The following is a 19,136-nucleotide window of genomic DNA, read 5'->3' on the forward strand; positions in this document are numbered from 1 at the left end:
CCTCCGAAGATTTTTTTTTGAATTGAGTTTGTAGACGGTTTGGGTTGAGCGTTGATTGCTGACGGTGGAGGAATGGAGATGGAGAGAGACCTTCACGTGGGTGGTGGTTCAACTTCCAGTTAGGTACTGCTCTGCTGAGTCAGCGAGAGCACGGGTACCAACTGGCCTATTTGAGAAAAATTGCCAGACAAGACATCAATTCGAGTGGACTTACAGATTATGTACGTATTAGACTCAATGGCATCATAATCATTGTATAGTAGTATAGTACGAGTAGGTATATATATCTTCTGTACGAATCAAATCCGTTCCCATACCAACAAAAACGAGACGAAATCCCTGATATCAGATAGAATTCCCCCATCCTGCCCAAAAACACGCAACCAACATCCGGCATCGAAGCTTTATGTACAGATCAATTCCGTAGCCATCCGAGTATCTTTCGTTGTCCGTCTGTCCCGCTGACGGCGCCGGCAGATGGCTCGACTTGGAGACTTCGACTATACAGATCCTATCCAAAGTTAGACACTACACTGGTTAATAGAGGAAGAAAGGAAGTACCTCTTCATCCCGCATCTTCGTATCCAGAACGAGCCGTTGCACCTCCTCATTCTTTTGAATATACGAGTACGATGTGCGCTGGCTCTGCTGCAACGTCACGACGACATCGCCCATGATCTCGAACTTGCGCCAGTTGATCCGCTCCTTCTTGTCGTCGAGGAACGTTGGGTTGCCCTCCTCGGCGGACACCAGGTCACGCCGGTGGAGCGGTAGGAATGGGATGCGCTCGCCAAACGAGTTCTCCCATGCCAGCCGGTACGCAAAGTGGCTCTTTTGCGTGCCCATAAGGATCACTAGCCGCATAAATTCCTTTTGGACGGATGGAGGAACCAGTTCCTTTGTCTGTGTGAGACGTTGTACGGGTGTGCCGTTGATGCCGGCCACGACGGCACCGAGGGAGTTGTAATTGTTTTGTCGACGGAGGCGCTGTATGCGTTAGTAAGAAATTTAGATTCATAGAGGACCATAGAGGACCATAGGGGATCCTTACCAATGCAATGTTGATAAACTTCTCCATTGCTCGCGCCCGATGCTTAGGTTTATCTCGCAGCAGCACCATGCTCGCCACGAAGAATGCAAGATGATTGAACTCCTTGATCATCCGGTTGACATTCTCAAGATTCCGGATCTTGTCCTTTTGGTCGCCAGGAAGACTGACATGCAGCACGAGGTCACGCGGCCGAAACGACGTGAACATGACCCAGTCCATCCGAGTGAGCTCCCGCGCAAAGTCGTCCTCGGGAATCTCCATGAACTGGTGCCAGTGGAACTTGCTCAATGGGAAGCGCTCCGTGATGGTCAGACTCATCGCTTCGCGCTGAGCCTGCTCCAGCGCAAGGTGGCTCGACGACGACAAGGTCAGCGTCGTGCCGGACGGCGCCGCACTGGACGCCGTCGACAGCGAGGTCGAATTCCGCGATGACTCATCCGGGGTGTCCTCGCTCAGGTCCAGTGAGCTCACGGTGTTCAAGAACTTATCGCTTACCGTCGACTGGCCGACGAGCGTTGTCGGCGAGCCCGGCGCCGACGCCGTGTGCAAAAAGGTCTCCTTGCTCTGCTCGGAGGGCGCGCTGCCGTACTCGTCCTCATCGCGGAACGGCCAACCCACGTCATCCTCCTCGGCATGGTGCTCCAAGTGCAGCATGATCTCCTTGGCCGCGAACATGTATATGTGGCTTCCTTCGATCCCGGTGACAAAGTCGAGCAGTCGGGCCCGCGTCTTGGGATGCGCAAAGTCGCAGGGGTACTCGGCCACCCACTGCGCAATGACCTGCAGCAGGCGCAGCTGCTCAAAGGCTCGCGTCAGCTGCGGACTGCCGCTGGCCTCGGTGTGCTCGAAACGACCGATCAGGGCATTCAACAGCTTCGACGGGGCGGCGAACTTGCGGTACAGGCACAGAAAAATGTCGGTGAACTTGGCATCCTGCTTGGTCATGGGTAGGGCGATCAGGCGGTCGACGAGCTCGTCAAAGGTGACGCCTTGGTCGTCGGTGTTGCTGCTACTGTTGTTGTTGGGCTGGTTCGCGTCGGCATTCTCCAGCTGGGACTCGAGCAGCCGCCCGGAGCTGGCGGGCCGGCCCCAGGTGTCGTCGCTCTCTTCGCCCATGTCCAGGAAGCTGCGCGTGGCATCCGAGCCGGCACTGAGTCGCCAGGTGGTGCGCAAGGCTTGCTGACGGTGCGGCGGAGCAGACACTCGGCTCTGAGACGGGGAGTTTGGGGAGCTCATGCGTGGTTCCAAACCGGGTGGAGACGGGAGCCGGACGGGATGGCAATACTGATTCTGATTCCTGCATCGGCCATGCCTCCAGCAGACGCATTGGACTGATTGGGCCGCCCGGTGGATCCGGCTGGACGGTCGCTGGGAGCGCTGGGATCCGAGGGGACGGCAATATGGAGCAATATATTTCGTGTCTTGAACTCTGTGCAAAGTCTGGCTCTCCTCTGGAAAGGGTTTGCTGGAAAGGATTTTCAACTCCCTGGACCCGGACGGCGGCCGCTAATTAAGACGATCCCTCGACTGTCTCGGGCTGTCGGCGATCTTCCGCGGTTGAATCTCTGCAATTGCGGCAAAAAAAAGTTCGACACGTGCAGGAACAATTAGACGGCGTTCATGTCGTCTGCCATTGTGTCTTTGCTTTTTTTTCTCTCCTGCTCTGTTTCCAGTCTTTCTGCAAGAGGGCGGGAGTCGGAGCCAGTGCTGTGTTGGTGGACTTCAGCCTGGGCGCCAATGGCCCATGGGTCGCCTGGACGGAAATACGGTTGCCCTATTGGGTTAGTTGAGTTATTCATTTCTCTGGAACAGCCTAACTGAGTAGAGCAACTCAAGTCCAGAACGGGAAACCATTGGACGATGGGGATGGGGAATGGATTGATATGCTTTGGAGCGTTGGGGGGAGAAAGGTTTCCTCCCCTCGGCCCTTCAGGTCGTCCGAACCCCGTCCGGGATTTTTTGCAACGCAAGACTGCAGCATTCACCAGGTATTGATGGGATTGGATGGTTGCGACCGCAAGGAAAGCGATACACCGCGGTCAATGATCGGAGGGCCCAAAAGTATCGGCCGTTAATTATCATCTATATGAGTCTACCAACAGATTGAGCTGCTGGGTGGTGCATGATGCCCAGTTGGTGAACACATCCCCCGCGATCGGCCGCCTGGCATCATTGCAATACGGGGAATGCGTCCGCAAGTTCGGCCGAATACCCCAGAGATCTTCACAGTTGTCTGGGGCAATGCTCCATCCAACATCAAAGGGGACCCAGCGGCGCGGACAGAGAAATCTAGAGCATCCGACTCTCTGCGAATCCGATTGGATTTGCGGCCGAGTTGAAGATTCTATTTGACCTCAAAGAGTTTCAGATTGCGTCTGCTTCCACCGGGCGGTTTGATTGCGGGGAGAGATGATGTAATTTAATCTCTGAGTAAAGCAGTTCACTGATGCTAGGGCTACAATATATTCCCGCCTTCCCCTAGGCAGCCGGACAGGAATCCAGACAAGTGACCAGCGTGAAGGGCAGACCTTCTAGCAGCCTTTCTCTATATGTTACAGACGCGCCGATAGACTTTGCAACTTGAAAGTTCTCGATCAAAAAATCATCGTATTAGCGGCAGCTTGGCTACTGCATCCAACGGACAGCCACTGTCTGGCGTGGCGAGGGAATTTTCACGCACAGGTGCATCCGGGCACGTGCAACCCGGGCAATCAAACTTTTTTTTTTGTTGGAAGAAAATAAGGGTCAAGTTCTCAACGCTTTAGCTTCCGTTGATAGTTACTTTATTGGAATTGAATTTCATTGTTAGTCTAATGGCGCTCGATTATCTGTAGTGGTGGCGACTCGAGCGCATCCGGAGAATCAATCGGATGGCTTTGGACCGTGAACAACGGGTTATGTCACCTGTGCTTGCCAGCCAAGACGATCTGCCTTCAAATGTCCGGCGGGCATCAACACCGATTGGTGTACAAACCGATTCTCTCCAGCTCTCTGTACCAGTTGCCATGCAGGATGATCGAAACTGAATGATCAGTTGAGGGTGACTGAATGCGGTCTCACGATCTACATCAGGCGCATTCCTCGGCGGGACGCTGGTCTCTCGCGTGACTTGCGGACGGGGGATCAATCATCGCTTCCCTTCCCCCCAGAAAGAACAAGCTCCCGAAACTTCATAAATCCTTCGGCCTCAGGGCTCGTGTCGAGTCCTTCTTCGCACTGTACTCTCCACGCTTGGACCAAGCCCTGTCCTCTTCGAAAGCCTTTTTCCTCGGTCCACGGTCCGCGATGGGGCCCCTTCCGCGATTGTTGCCCTGGCCGATTTTGCGGCCCACTGTCCCAGGCTTCTTCAAGAGTTGACTTGTAAATGTTGCGTAGTTTCGTGCGGAGACCGGGAGTATTATCCAATATCTCCTTGAATTTATCTGACATGGCGGCAAGCTTATCGGCATCGGTGGGTGGCGCTTGGTTGTCATGGCTGATGTCTTCTGGGTCCTTCGTTGTGGGCTGTCCTGCTTCATCGGGTTTTGATTCGTCTTGATTTTCAGAATTCGCTGGTTTAGGAGTGCAGTAGATCTTGTGCGCTTTCGTACAGGCGAGGGAGCAGCTAATACACAGTCAACCAGAGAAATCGACTGAGGAAGAATAACGAAGCTCTTACCTCTGGACGCCGCACGAGGGGCATTTGTATTTTGCGCGTTCGTTAGAGCAAACCTGACACGTCTGGAGCATGGTGATATAATACAATATCCAATTGACTCGAGCTGATTGCAATCACAATGGCTTAAACCGAGAATAATGAAGGTCACGAAATGATCTTCAGTTCGTGCCACCGATACTTTCGGCTGGCATATAGCCAATACTTTTGGTTATTTAGTACTGCAATCCTTCACGTTCCGCATACCGTTTCCATGATTAGCAGTTTTGGTCTATCAATCTCTTTCCGTTACAAAAATGCTCAGTCGATGATGTTTTTTACGCCAATGACCAGCCGTGGATTGCCAAAAGGACCGGGGTCCAATCTGGGAGAAAGCTAACCCTAGATGGAAGGTATGCTAACCACATTTGCATTAGTCGAATTGCTTAATAATTCAATTCACGTGACACGCCATCGATTACGTCAAAGGCTTCAGTGGTCACTCGATTTCTCACATCAGATGAGTCTTTTCCCTTCTCAAGAGGTTATTGCCACCATGTCTACGCAGCAATTATCGCGCGTGGTTGCGCGACGATCACTTCTCAGTTTGCCATCCTGGTCGCCTCGCGTGTGCGAGGGCGGCTGGCTCGCCGCGGCTTCACGGAGGACCATCCATTACGCACCGAGTAGTCTTCCGGCCATCACGCCATCGAAGAGCCGGCGCAGACCAAGCCTGCAGCCGAATCACCATACAACCAGAGTTGACCCGACAAACCGGCGGACAATATTCATCCAGACCGAGTCGACGCCGAATCCTGATGTAAGTTCCGTCCAGAGAGACAGGGAGTCGGTTTGCCGAATCCAGATCTAACACGGGTTTTCTAGGCTCTCAAGTTTCTCCCGAACCATCGTATCCTTCCCGAGAATTTCCCCACTCCATTCCTTGAGTATCTGTCCCCTCGTTCGACCATTGCGCCGCCGCATCCATCGCCGCTGGCGGCGAAGTTGTTGAATGTCGATGGCGTGTCGTCCGTCTTTTTCGGAACTGACTTCATCACCGTGACCAAAGCCAGCGACGCCAATTGGGCGCATATCAAACCCGAAGTGTTCAGTTTGATTACAGAAGCGATCACGTCGGGAGAGCCGATCGTGAACACGGTCGATAAGGCAGCCTCGGCCGAGAACGCTCAAGAAGGCGGCGAGCAAGATACGCTTGGATACAGCGAAGATGACGACGAAGTTGTTGGAATGATTAAAGAGCTTCTGGAGACGCGCATCCGACCCGCTATTCAGGAAGACGGCGGGGACATTGAGTACCGTGGGTTTGAAGACGGCATTGTGAAGCTTAAGCTTCGCGGGGCTTGCCGAACGTGTGACTCCAGCACAGTGACGTTGAAGAACGGCATTGAGTCAATGCTGATGCACTATGTACGTCCCTCGTCCCGTTTCACCTCGTTTGTCTACCACTTGCTAATCTGTGTCCATAGATTGAGGAGGTCAAAGGTGTGCATCAAGTTTTGGACCAGGAAGAGGAGATTGCCATGCAGGAGTTTGCCAAGTTTGAGGAGAAGCTCCGACAGCAAAAAGAACCCGCTGCGACGGCGTAGGCAACTATAGGCCGTTGGATACGAGGACGTTCCCTGGCTGTATGTATTGTACTTATACAGGTCCATGGATTGTACCATATTGCAGCCATTCCCGTCATCACTTTTTTCTTTTTTTACCTACCACTATGACGGTAATTTCTGCCAAAGCTCTCTTGCATCACATCGTATAGTACCAGTACTGTATGGTTCCCCGGTAGACTGTAGTGCTCCGTCTCGGAGCTTAACAAGCGAAGACATCCCGATTTGGACAGTGATCTTCTGCTCGGGCCACCCGGAACGGACGGTGATTGGTTTCCCCGCAGTTGATCCATCCGCTTGGCGGCTTGGCGATTTGCTGCGGGATTTTCCAGGCGGGCCTGACGACTCCACTCTTTACCGAAGTGGGCATCGCGCTAGCTGCCACTCCACCAGTCATGGTCTCCGTTGACAGCAAGCTTCCTTTGGCAGCAAGTGGGGTCTCATGTGACCGGGGAAAAACATTCATCCGACGGTTTTCCCTCATCGCATGGTCGGCCGGGCGCAGAATCACATGACCTGGCGCGCCTGGTCCAAGAGGCTTTTGTGGAGGCGGCTGGCTTTCCCTAGCCCTTAGTCCTTGGCTCGTCACCTTGTTTATTCGGCCGCCTGCTTCTCAGCCTCTACCCTGGTTGCCGGTTAGTGAGGGCTAGAAAAGGGATCATGGCCCATTGATCGAGAACAACCCCTGTTCATGGGTCGGGGCCAATAATGACCATGGTAGCGGCTCTGTCAACCCCGCCGTGGGCCATGACTGACATCCGATCGAGTTCAAAGCATACAATCAAGTACTCCCAACGATCACCAGAGCCTGGGAGGAGAGCATTGTAGATACCAGAAGACCGATAAGACGGTCGTGTAATAACAATTACAGACGGATTTCGTACTTTGGAGTCTGCAGCGCAGGTGGTGCAGACGTGCAGCAATCCTCGAATCGGCCGCCACGAACGGAGTCGCATTGTGTGGACCCCCATCTGCAGCCCCTCTCAACCCCAGAGAGAGAGGAGAACTGAGAGACGACGAGAACAAGGAGAGGAGAAACTAGACGGGAGAGGGAGAAAAAAAAAAAGACGATAGCATGCTCTCTCACTGGCTTCGTGCTGCTCCCCGGCCGATCTAGAGCTGCCCATAGAGCCTGGCCCTCATTCGTGAGCCCGTCCTCGGTTTTCTGAGCTCCTCTTTTTTCCCATCATTCATTATTCATTCTTTGATTCATCATTATTATATTACGATTCCTTCGAATAATTCATCGCATTGCCTGATCTCTTGTCGCCACTGCGCCGTGTTCGTCATCGGTACCCAGCATAAACCCAGAGGAACCAGAGCAAAGGCCAGCCCGAGTGGACCCAGAATTTCCTCCCCCCCCATCCAAAGAAGAGGGCCCAAGCCCAATCCCCAAGCACCGCTCAAGCTCTCCCTGGACCCCCGTGCATCACGCAAAAGTCATTCACGACACCCAGCATCCCACGCTGGAAGTTGCTGTGAGTCTGCCCATGTTGCGCTCATCCTCTCGATCGCTGTCTCGCCGTCGGGGTCGGTCTGATTTTTTGCTAACCCGCTAACACTGCCATCTAGACCGCGCTGCATATGCGACAATGCGCTGCGCTTAAGAGTAGCGGAGAGCTCTCGTGTCTGACTCGCGCAATCTGCTTCGATCGTTTGTTCGCTCCATCCCTCATCCTGTCGCACGGGACTGTGTCAACCTCAGAACCTTCGGCGCCGGGGCTCGGTTGATCGTCACGGAACTGGAAGAAGTGGACCCGGCCACGACGATACGAACAAAGACCAGATCCAGGTCGATCTGCGACCATCCCGCTGTCGGTTCGACCTTCGATAGATATTAATATCCTGCTACTTCTGGGAAGTAGCATCTGCATCCTGCCCGGACATCACCCGGTCCAAGTCGAGACGAGAGACGGGTGGCGTGGCCCGTGGCCAACCGGTCTCAACAAGTCTCCTTGGCCAAATTAGACCTGTTGACCGTATAGTAAGTATGTACTCGATCAATCGCCCCTTACCTCATCGGACGGATGGCTGACGTCCTTCGCATCGTCCAGTCTTCGAATCCGAATAGTAGACGTCCTTATTATAGCATTTCTTGTCTTCAGTGTACTCATACGATTGATCAAGTAAGTCGTGGCCCCTGCGGTCTGATATCCCACGATGCTGACGTCGATGCCAGTACCCCTACATCTCCTCTGACCATGGCGACGCCGAAAAAATCCGGTGACGGCTCCGGTTCAGCCAACAACGCCTCGATTCTCCTCGAAAAAGGAAACCCCAGCGGTCGCCGCGCAACCCCCGAGTCCGAAGCCATGACGTCTTCCGACGATGAAAAGCCGGCGGCTCCTCAGCCCAAGCCCATGCGGCGCACATCCTGGCTGAATGAAGTCCCGCAGACCCTGCCGCGCAAGGCATCCTTGACCACCACCAGCGGTCTGAGCTCGAGTGGCTCGAACCCCGCGACCCCGGCAACGGACCAGGCCGGATGGGGCTCGAGCACATCGCCCGCTCTCAGCAGCTCCATCGCCTGGAGTGGGAGCAATCTGACCTGGGGCACGGGCATCTGGAACACCGACTCTCGCAAGGACCCTCCGCCGCGGCTGACCGAGCTCAGTCAGTCCCCCACCAGTACGAATCCACCCGGCAGCTCAGAGGAACTGCTGAGTCCGACCGCTCGGTCCGTCACGGGCGACTCTTCGATCCCCTTCTCTATTCCGCTCCACCCGACTCCCAAGACATATCGGTCCCAGTCGTACTCGGTTGGTCAGTTGGATCCCGAAACCGTGAAGCTGATGTCTGCGCGGACAAGCTACAACGCCAGCCGCACCCGCAATGGCACGTCTTATTCAACTTTGCAGCAGCGCACGTCTCGACCGAGTCTGCTGGGGGATCTCGGCCATGACCCGGCGCTGCTTCACCGTGTTCGGGAGGATGAAGATGGTGAGCATGGCGACGTCACGGGTGCCGGCGCTGATGCCAATGGTGGCCTGTCGCAGTCGCCCAGCCAAGCTCGGACCATTGAGCAGCTGACTCGGGAGAACGCAATCCTGCGACAGCAAGCCGCCTTCCGGGACCGCGCGGCGTCGACGGTGTCGGTGAACAGTGGGTACTCTGTTGCCGCCGGCGTTCCCGGTCTGCACCGCATCCGTGGCCGCGTTCCCGAGGAAGATTTGGCTGTGGAAGATCAGGATGAGCTGGGTGAGATTCCTCCAGGTTATGCCAACCTTCACGCCAGTGGCCGGCGGCGCTTCTCGGAGCACTCGGTGAATCTCGAGAAGCAGCTCTCCCCGTTTGCGTCACTGGACAATCGCCCTCTTGACAGCATCCGACGGCCTCATTGGCAGACGTCGTTGGGATTTGGCGGCATCAGCGAGCTTCCGCAGAGTCGCCGCCACTCCTTTGCGGAGATTCCTATGCGGCAGACCTCGATGGGTTCAATCGGCGAGCCGCAGCCGCGACTTGGCAGCATTGGATCGCGCCCAGGTCCCGGTGGCGAACGGGAGGAGTACGAGTCGGGAGAGAAGCAGACGTCCTTTTTCCCCGGCCGTGATGCTCCGCTCCACAGCGCTGCTGATGCCCCGACCCCGACATCCGTGCACCAGGCGTACAACATGCCGTCCATTCACCGACAGCCGGGGCTGGTGCAGCCGCACCACAACCAGCTCCTCTACATTGTGACGTTCAAGTGCCAACGGGCCGATGTGTTCTACATCCAGGAGGGGACGGGCCTGCAGGTCAAGGAGTCCGACCTGGTCATTGTAGAGGCAGACCGTGGCACCGATCTGGGAACCATTCAACATGCGAACGTCACATGGGAGGAGGCCCGGCAGCTGAAGGAGTACTACGCAGAGGAGCACTACAAGGCACTCATGATGTTCTCGCGGCAGGTCCAGAATGCCGCAACTGCGCTCACGTCGGGCCGCGGCGCTGTCGGTGGAGGTCACGGCTCTCACGATTCGGGCGATTTGAAGCCCAAACTCATCAAACGCGTTGCGCAGCAGCATGAAGTTCTTGCTCTGCGGGATAAGGAGGGGAATGAAGCCAAAGCAAAGCGCGTCTGCCAGCAAAAGGTAGCCGAGCATCGACTCAACATGGAGATTTTGGATGCGGAGTTTCAGATGTACGTTTGCGCGTTTCACATCCGGATCTAGAACTTTTTATACTAACGCACGCCCAGGGACTGGAAAAAACTGACATTCTACTACTTTGCCGACACATACATCAATTTCAATGCGCTGGTAACAGATTTGTTCAAGATCTACAAGACTCGAATCTGGATGTCCGCGATCAACCCCGCGTCATTTGCCAGTCCGTCGGCGGGACTCACACCCGGAGGGTATGGGCAGGACCACAACGCGGAGCGGCGACACCAGGGAGACCGCCGCGGACACGGCAACATCCACCCGATGCCATCGCGGGAGGCGCTCGAGGCGCGCGACACGAGCGGCCTCGGCCTGGCCCGCAACACCTACGTCGATCCGTACCATGCCTTTGGACGACAGCCCGACGTTGGCTACGCCAACTCGCTACCCAACGATCCTTTCGCCTCCTTCCCCACGACTTATGGCGCGCTGGATGGCGGCGTAACGGATTACAACATGGGAGCCTTTGGTGGAGCCGCCGCGGGCCGAATCAACAACAATCCCACGCAGGGCGACTGGGTGGGTCGATTCCAGGGACTGTCTTTGGGCTCATAAAATCCGAGATGTCCTCCAACTCATCTAATGAGTATGAGTTAAAGGATTGTCTTCTTCTATGATCACGAAAGGTGAAAAAGATAAACAAGCAAAAGAGGTGGGAAAAAATGGAAAAAAAAAAGAATGTTGTGTCATTTTTTCATACAACGGGATGGATGGGATGTATGACCCGGTCAGTCAGTCATTTTGTTTTTGTTCCAGATACCTGATAGATTATGCTACTCGCGTTTCTTTTTCTCTGTTTTTCTGTTGTTTTCTGGTGTTTTTTGTTTTGTTTGACGAGGGGGAATATCTCTACGATGTTGGTATATTTAACGGTGATATATCGATATTGTTTTTTAAACACCTGGCGGGACTATATAAGATTCACTCGTTTTTCTTGCTTTTGATGATGATGAGATTGCACGGGAATATTTTATGTATATCTATCTATCCTCTAGTCTATCGTGTTTATAAGATTTTTGTGTTGAATTTGAAAAGAATGCGAATGAATGAGACGAGAAATGGCTGGAATGAGCCTGGTGTTTCGTATCTACTTGGTTTCTATTTTAGAGGGTTGGCTTGTTCTTGTTCTTGGGGGCCAAAGAGGTTGGTGTGTAGGGCAGTGCCCATTTGCGCTGGGGTTTTCCCAGATATTCGATGGATTGCCGCGAGTATCGTTTGGCGCGGGAAGCGCTCGTTGGCTGCCGTAAGTCATCGAGCTGGAGGGGTCGCTCGGCACGGCCTGCTGCTGTGGACTGCTCTCAGAGACGATTTTGCCGCAGGCGGCGCAAATGGAACCCATAGTCTTTTCAACAGTCGAGCATGGGGATGGAGAGGTAACGTTCATCCAGCCAATCTCACCGTCTCCATCTGGCGCATCAACGTCGTGCTGCTCTCCTCGTCTTCAACGCTGACCTCGATCGTTGTCCGCGGCCGGTTCTTGTTCAGGCCTTCGAGCAGCATGCACGCTTTGCAGATCTTTTGGCTGGAGATGTACCCGCAGCGCTCGCAGTTGCGCAGGGTTTGTGTCTTGAGGGGTTTGCTTGGCGGGATGTGTTTGACGTTGCGGCGTGGTGGCGCTGGTGGGAGAGTGATTTCTGTCTCGCGGGCCTGGTACGCGGTCTCATCGTCGGCTGCGATGCTTGTGGGGAGACCGTTTTGACGACCGCAGCCTCCGGTGGCGGAGGATTCGTCGTTTGCCGCGGCGGCCGCGCGAAGGAGTTGGGTGTTGTTGCTGATCTCTGGAGGGACGAGCCGCGCCATGTCCTCGCCGCTCTTGACAATGTCAAGGATGGCACTCGGGCGGATCTTCTCCAGGTCTTTGATCAGCGCGCGGGCGCTTCCCCGAAACGCCTCGGGCGAGTAGATGCACTCGGTGCTGAAATAATCCAATTTCTTGTGATGCGCGTAGAGGACAATCTCCTTTTCATACGCATACTTTAGTGGCTTACTGCGCTTGATCTCCGTGCCGCCCGAGTCCGTCACGATGCTCGTCCCGCGCGCCAGCCGCGGCAGGTCGCCGCGCAACAGATTCATCATCACCGTCTCCGCGACATCGTCCGCATTATGTCCCGTCACGACATGCCGCACGCCGAGTCGTGCCGCGCCACGGTCCAGCGCCTGCCGCCGAAACACGCCGCAGTACGTACAATTCCCTTTTTTTCCAACCTGCGCAACAACCTGGTCCATCGTCCACCCATACAGTTCATCATAACCGACAATCTCCAAGGGAAGTCCATACTGCACCGCATTGCGCTTCACCGTCTCCAGGCTGTCGTCCCGATAGCCGCGAATCCCTTCATCAATCGACAGCAGGATCAGCTCCAGCCCGTAGTCATACCGCTCATTTAGCGTCTTCAGCACCGAAGCCAGAACCGTGCTATCTTTACCGCCACTCGCGCCAATTGCTACCCGCTCGCCGCGATGGAAGAGCCCCGCAGAGGTAATTGTTTCGTGGATCTCGGTCTCGAAAACGTTTAGGAAACAGGCCTTGCACAGCTTTTGCCGGTTCTTGGGTCGGACAATCACCGCGCGCGTGACGCCGCACTTGGCGCAGAAGGTCGGCGGCATGGTGGTTGACTCTTTGCCGCCGTTCGGCGCCTGCTGATACAAGAGGCTTTCGTAGATCGCTGCCCGCCGTTTTTTTTTTTTTTTTCTTGGCGTCGGAGACAGATGAAGGCGGCGGCAAAGTGTGGTCCGTGCACTCTCAGATCAGTCTAACCTGAAACAGCAAAGTTCATATATCACGTGGTTTTATTCCATAAATGGAAGGAATTTCAGTATTTGACCCTGAACGTTCAAGCTTGGTCTCATGTCCAACAGCCCTCGAGAGTGGCGATCACCGTGAGCTCAAGGGGATTTCCTAACCTAAGAGCAAGGAAACAAGTATTGCCCTGTTCGCGGATTCTATTCCTCGGTTTAGTACAGCTGGCCGAGACCCAACTTGAACTATTGAAAAGGAACCCCAGCTATGAACTACGAGAACCGAAACTTGAGCTCACCCCTTGCGTGATGTCAGAGCTTTTGGAGCTTCCTCTGGATAATATGTATTGTGTCGCCCGTGGTTGCAGGATGCATACATACCCGCCGTTGCGTTCAATTCTCCTATTTTACCTTGTGCGGTGTACTATTTATTGATCCCGAAACTTGGATACGGCTTCTGCATCGTGATGGCCCTTGAAAGGGCATGCATTCGACATTACCTTTCTTCCGGCATAGCAAATTATAATTACAGTTATTATTAGGCATTTGTACAATGACCCTGCGCCTGCAGATCCAGGTCACATTCCAGACGTTAAATATCCCAATATTCTATCCGGGCGAAAGAACCTTGCGAGAAAAGGAGGCTTCGTTCACATCTTCCCCTGGAGAAGATTGCCAATCATCTGCTTGGCCGTAATGTAGGTCGTCCGCCAGATCGTGGGAATATCCAAGGTGCTCGTCAAGGCGTCGGCGTAACCAAAGAAGAGCATGGGCGGAATCCAGCCGCGGGCATACTCCAACGCGAAGCACGAGCTCTCCATCTTGTATTGCCGGGCGTCTCCGCGGCGCATGAGGTTGACGGAGCCCTGCTCGTAGACGTCGGGTTCGAACGAGCCCGGAGTGTAGGTCAGCTGAGCACCCTTGAGGATGTAGAAAAAGTCATCGGCGGTGTGGCGGCCGGTGTGACCCTCGGTGCCGACAGCCGTGCCTAAAATATTGTTAACTTTAACTGCATTTAACTTTGCGAGAAGGGGAAAAAAAAAATGCGACGCACCAAAAATGATCAGGTACTCCGTAATGCCTAGAATAGTCAATCAGCGCGATGCCAAAAACAAGAGCTCCGTACGAATGGTACTGCTTACTTGCATGGATAATGTACATGGCACCCATAGCGCCTCCAGCATTGTTGAACACCCATTCCTCCTCCAAATTGAGATACTTCCCCTCAAATTTTTGATCCAGCTCCCCCACGATATAGTTCACCACGGCGCGCGTGTCGTTGCCATGCGCGGCAATGGCCCGCCGAGACAGGTCATGCAGGTGCTCCGTGTCGAAGATGTAGAACCGGTCGAGGTGTTGGTCCAGGTAGTAGAAAACCGCGGCAAGGAGGCCCAGCACGACCGCAAAGATGGTCAGGCAGGAGTTGCCGCGAGAATGCTTGGGAGATTGTTTGGAGACGGCCATTGTTGTCTATTCTTTTTTTTTCCACGCCGCGGAGAGAGGGGAGAGGGGGAGGAAGGAATTCACACAACCGACAACTTCACAGGGGAAGGAGTGAAGGACAATGGTATGAGATGAATGAAATAAATGTCAAGTTGAGCTTTTTGGCTTGATTTTTTTGCTTTGCGGGAACGACGGGCCTTCGGGTTCCGGGGTGGTGCGCAGCGTGCCTGGCACTCCCTAGAGAGAATTGGCCAGTGAGATGGCCCTGAATTCTGATTAGTCATCAATTTCCGGCTCCTCGGGCTTGGCATTATGTTGATATCCACCTCTGCTTGTGAACGCCCTTGAACTCCAATGGTAGCTATTGAGATTTGAGAGCTATTGAAGGCCGTTGTGGTTATGACTGGCGATTGCCCCTCTTCGTTGAAAGAAGGGATTGATAGGCATTCCAGAGTCTTGTTTCAATATCCAGGTACCTTTGTGCTTCCGGTTCAAAGAACAAACGATGGATCGAGGAAGGGCTGCTATCTAGAACTACGGTTCTATTGTTATGGCAGCCTAGAGAGGTTCCATACTCGCACATGGTCTAATCGTCCCTTCGTTTATGAGCTGACGTAATTACTGGTATTGAATGCCCTTGCGATGTTCCTCCTTGACCGCTGTTTCATTCCCACGTAGGGATACCTTGCTGCTACATTCGATGAAATGAGTCCATTGATACTCTCTACAAACTGTCGCTGGGCAGGCACTTGTCCAGTTCTTTGACCGCTCGATCATTCTTGCCCTGGCATGGACGCATGATAGGGTTCTTTGGGTCATGTGATTCTGATAGGGCTGTGGCTGATGTGGCGGTGCAGACCCTGTGGCGTCGGTTTAATTTGCGGAGGAGGCTCGAGCGTTGGGGCCGGTTTGCAATTTTAGCGACCCAAGGCCCCCATGTTCTTAGCGAGTCCACAACCATGGCTCCAACACCAACAATTTCAGAGCAACAAAACGGATGCGAGACTTCCGATCGGATCGTGCATTGAGACGAAACACCCCGGAAAACACCATAGGCAGTAACAACTCCGGTGCGACTCAGTCATGTTAGAGCAGTCAACCGTCAAACACCAACAAGCTTGAGTTAGGAACATTGACCAGCTGTCCAGATTCCGGCCAGTTCGCTTCACTCTTCGACTACTACTCGTAATCCCTCCCTAGTTACCTACCTCGTTTGGAATCGTATCTCGTATATCCTGTATAGATTCAGCTGGTCATAGGATCGTACCTTCACGGCTAGCCGCTCCTACGCGCCAGTCATGACCTGGCCAGCAGCAAAGCCACTTCCAAGCACTATGCCAGTCATCCGCGATTATTGCCAAGCGAGGAGCTGATTGCACGTCGCGGTGTGTCATCAGGAATTTTCGTCTGTATTCAATGTATCGGCTGATGCGCGCGGATGGCCGGTGGTGGCTGGTGATTGGCTGCTGGAAGAGTCGCCGGGGCAGTCCCAAAAAAGGAAACCCAGTCATTCTCAACCCTTTAGTCGGACCATTGCAATCTTCCCCCAGCGTGGATCTGAATGATGAAGGTGGCGCCTCCAACGGGTCTGACTTTGCAGTATGTATTGTATGTTCATCATGACTGCTTGGCTCTCCAAGCCCCCAAATAGTCCCTGCCTGAAACGGCCTCCGGGTCCCGTCAAACATTCCTTCGAACGGTTGGGCGCGAATAGGCTCGCAGCATCGATCTTGCCCCAGGCCTGCGCTTCAGTTACCGCAATCTGGCGCGTTTCTAGACAGACGGGAGGATCAACCGAGAATGGGCGAGGGATGCGCTCAGTAAATTTCTTAAATGCTGGATTGTTCTTTTTTATCGTGTGCCAACCCCCCTTGCGGTGACCCATCTGCTTGCCATCTTGACCCTACGCACATACATCCACTGGCCCAGATGAGTCCTTGCAGCGCTGGCCGGTAGCCACCAAACCAAACCAAGTCTGGATCTGGTCATGCAGGAGGATCGCCTGTCTATCGAGGGAGCAATCCTGTAAATCTGGGGATGAACATATTCTCATTATAAAACTGCTGGCCGGATCTCGCTCATATTTCCAAGAGGCTCGCTCCATGCACATTGTTTGGTTTGATAATTGTTGCAACATCGCTTAACTACTAATATACGGTCCTCATATTTTCTGGAGGCTCAGTGAAGAGATCGGACGCGAAAGAGGTCCGATTTCTTGTTTGTTTCTTGATCTGGTGCGCTCCGGGCCGATCTAAATACCGTTCCTCGAAACGTCGTGTTGACTGAAGCCCTAACCCTCTGGTAATTTCGGCCCTTATTGTTTGCGTTGCGTCACCCAATTCAAGGTCATCATCATTGTTCCTGTACTGACTATTGATAAGCCACAGAGTGTCATCGGCATCCTGACTCGCAAACCCCAGACATTCCGGTGGCATTCATTCTTGAACCGTGCACTGCATTGCTAGCGGGCTCTGGCAGCAGACAGGTTCAACTCAAAAAAACGGGATTTGAATTTTAAAATTGTCGGTTTTATTTATTGCACAATTAATCTTATTCACATCAATTGCCGCCGACAAGCTCTCAGTCTGTTTGACTTTACGCACTCCATCTTACACAGTGCTTGCCAACATCTTTGTCGTTTGCATTCCGCATTCACTGCAGTGACAGCTATATTTGCGGTGACCAGTTCGAGAACGGAAATTTTTACTGGGGTGAACATTTTTCCCTACGGTACAAACGGAGCTGAATTTGTTACTCATCTTGGTTATCTTCGAGCTTTTACACCGCCATGAGCGATTACATGGACGATCGAGAGCTCGCGTTGAATCGGGCTGCGCTGAACGACTTTGTGAAGCAGCCCGTGTCTCGCGACATGATCAACCACTTAGCCCACATGGCCTCGCAGGTCATCCGCTGTGAGGGCCATGTGACAGCGTCATCCATTCAGCAGCATGGGCAGCCAACTCCCCCCAACACTCCGCCATTGAGTGAATCCGACAATCTGCCGCCGCTGCCACCTCTAGAAACGTTCATCGCTTCCCTCGTGCACCGATCGCAGGTTCAGGTACCAACCTTGATGACTACCTTGGTCTTTCTTGCACGGCTGCGGGCCCGCCTCCCGCCCGTCGCCAAGGGCATGCGATGTACCGTGCATCGCATCTTCCTGGCCTGTTTAATCCTTGCAGCCAAGAGCTTGAACGACTCGAGTCCCAAGAACAAGCATTGGGCCCGCTACACCACCGTTCGCGGCTACGATGGCTTTGGCTTCTCTCTGGCTGAGGTCAACCTCATGGAGCGCCAGCTTCTCTATCTACTCAACTGGGAGACGCGAGTGACCGAAAACGATTTGTTTGAACATCTGCAGCCATTCCTCGCTCCGATTCGCAAGCAGTATGAGCTCGCTGAACAGCGCGAACGGGAGGCCCAGGCCTCTCATCACAGCTGGTATGTCTCGATCACTGTCATTACTTGAATGTCGAACTAACTTGACTGCAGGTGGCTCCTGAATGCATCGACGGATTCGCTGGCCTTGCGCCTGCGCCGCCAGAAGGAGCAGCGCAGTGAGCGAGGAACTGCGCATGATGTTCCTTCGGCCAAGCCGTCGCACCTGGCAGTGCACGCGGCTAATCATGACTCGCCCGTGTCGTTGGCAGATGAGCGCGAGCGTCGCGGCACCCATCATCAGCGCCGGCCCTCGCCGTATCGCGATACAAATCACTCGACGTCCTCGCCAGCATCGGTCAAAGATGTACCGGTGCTGTCCCGTCCTGGCACAGGAAACTCGCTATCTACATCGCGGTCGTCTAGCGTAGCGCCCAGTACCCGGAGTACCCCCGGCACCGTCAGCACCATCTCCTCCATGGGCACCGACGACGTGGTTGTGGCCGACGTTAGTGCAAGTCCGGACAGTACGGCACTTTGCTACAGCTACGTCGCCATCCAGGCGGTGCATACCAATCCCAAAGGCAAGCCGCTGCCGTCCGCACCGGCCGCCCAACCGAGTAAGAAGATGAAGCTTGGTGGCAGCATCGGTTCCACGGGTAGCGGGTTGATGGCTAAATTCCTCGCTTCCGCAGCCGGAGCGTACATTGGTGGTCGCAGCGCTCGGCCCGTGAGCTGATACGACTTGTCCTTGCACGATGTCTCCCTTACCAGTTGTTTCGACTACATGAGCTGGTCTCACGACACTCGTTGTTGATAATGAATCTGAAGCTTTTGCTTTCTTGACGGTCTTGGCGGTGTGATTGACCTGGATGATGGATCACGAAATGATGGCGATGACCCTTGGCGACGGTATTGATCACACCATCCCGACTGGTCACGAATAGACGTTCGCTGCATGGCATTTGAGGTGGCGTTATGGAATGTTAATTCTCGACGATGCATGTCATGTACTGATGTCCTACGGGACAATACTCTCGTTGTCACCATGATATGAATTCAATACCCGACGCTGGTTAGTGTATGTGCGTAGGTAGAGCGAAATCCAAACTGTTGTAATC

The 19,136-nt window shown here is 54.0% G+C and overlaps 9 protein-coding genes across 9 annotated transcripts; 3 read left to right on the forward strand and 6 right to left on the reverse strand.

Moving 5' to 3' along the window:
• Positions 1-415: 415 nt before the first annotated feature.
• On the reverse strand, positions 416-2,287 carry VTN49DRAFT_4684 (uncharacterized protein; the record flags this gene model as incomplete). The annotated part of the gene is made up of 3 exons (XM_069412657.1): positions 416-511; positions 562-987; positions 1,052-2,287. 3 exons carry the CDS (start codon positions 2,285-2,287, stop codon positions 416-418), a joined length of 1,758 nt encoding a protein of 585 aa, XP_069267879.1.
• A 1,887-nt stretch (positions 2,288-4,174) lies between these two features.
• Positions 4,175-4,780, reverse strand: VTN49DRAFT_4685 (uncharacterized protein; the record flags this gene model as incomplete). Its single annotated transcript, XM_069412658.1, has 2 exons — positions 4,175-4,655; positions 4,710-4,780. 2 exons carry the CDS (start codon positions 4,778-4,780, stop codon positions 4,175-4,177), a joined length of 552 nt encoding a protein of 183 aa, XP_069267880.1.
• Positions 4,781-5,205: 425 nt separating this feature from the next.
• On the forward strand, positions 5,206-6,292 carry VTN49DRAFT_4686 (uncharacterized protein; the record flags this gene model as incomplete). The annotated part of the gene is made up of 3 exons (XM_069412659.1): positions 5,206-5,505; positions 5,571-6,113; positions 6,173-6,292. 3 exons carry the CDS (start codon positions 5,206-5,208, stop codon positions 6,290-6,292), a joined length of 963 nt encoding a protein of 320 aa, XP_069267881.1.
• A 2,219-nt stretch (positions 6,293-8,511) lies between these two features.
• On the forward strand, positions 8,512-11,007 carry VTN49DRAFT_4687 (uncharacterized protein; the record flags this gene model as incomplete). The annotated part of the gene is made up of 2 exons (XM_069412660.1): positions 8,512-10,430; positions 10,488-11,007. 2 exons carry the CDS (start codon positions 8,512-8,514, stop codon positions 11,005-11,007), a joined length of 2,439 nt encoding a protein of 812 aa, XP_069267882.1.
• Positions 11,008-11,832: 825 nt separating this feature from the next.
• On the reverse strand, positions 11,833-13,059 carry VTN49DRAFT_4688 (uncharacterized protein; the record flags this gene model as incomplete). Its single annotated transcript, XM_069412661.1, has 1 exon — positions 11,833-13,059. The coding sequence occupies one exon, from the start codon at positions 13,057-13,059 to the stop codon at positions 11,833-11,835; it is 1,227 nt and encodes a 408-aa protein (XP_069267883.1).
• A 782-nt stretch (positions 13,060-13,841) lies between these two features.
• Positions 13,842-14,655, reverse strand: VTN49DRAFT_4689 (uncharacterized protein; the record flags this gene model as incomplete). Its single annotated transcript, XM_069412662.1, has 3 exons — positions 13,842-14,179; positions 14,246-14,272; positions 14,334-14,655. The coding sequence occupies 3 exons, from the start codon at positions 14,653-14,655 to the stop codon at positions 13,842-13,844; spliced, it is 687 nt and encodes a 228-aa protein (XP_069267884.1).
• A 2,126-nt stretch (positions 14,656-16,781) lies between these two features.
• On the reverse strand, positions 16,782-17,069 carry VTN49DRAFT_4690 (uncharacterized protein; the record flags this gene model as incomplete). The annotated part of the gene is made up of 1 exon (XM_069412664.1): positions 16,782-17,069. One exon carries the CDS (start codon positions 17,067-17,069, stop codon positions 16,782-16,784), a length of 288 nt encoding a protein of 95 aa, XP_069267885.1.
• A 353-nt stretch (positions 17,070-17,422) lies between these two features.
• Positions 17,423-18,754, forward strand: VTN49DRAFT_4691 (uncharacterized protein; the record flags this gene model as incomplete). Its single annotated transcript, XM_069412665.1, has 2 exons — positions 17,423-18,078; positions 18,130-18,754. 2 exons carry the CDS (start codon positions 17,423-17,425, stop codon positions 18,752-18,754), a joined length of 1,281 nt encoding a protein of 426 aa, XP_069267886.1.
• A 59-nt stretch (positions 18,755-18,813) lies between these two features.
• Positions 18,814-19,065, reverse strand: VTN49DRAFT_4692 (uncharacterized protein; the record flags this gene model as incomplete). The annotated part of the gene is made up of 1 exon (XM_069412666.1): positions 18,814-19,065. The coding sequence occupies one exon, from the start codon at positions 19,063-19,065 to the stop codon at positions 18,814-18,816; it is 252 nt and encodes an 83-aa protein (XP_069267887.1).
• Positions 19,066-19,136: the final 71 nt, after the last annotated feature.

The sequence above is a fragment of the Thermomyces lanuginosus genome (genome assembly GCF_041956635.1).
Source record: "Thermomyces lanuginosus strain ATCC 200065 unplaced genomic scaffold VTN49scaffold_31, whole genome shotgun sequence".
Classification (NCBI taxonomy): Eukaryota; Fungi; Ascomycota; class Eurotiomycetes; order Eurotiales; family Trichocomaceae; genus Thermomyces; species Thermomyces lanuginosus.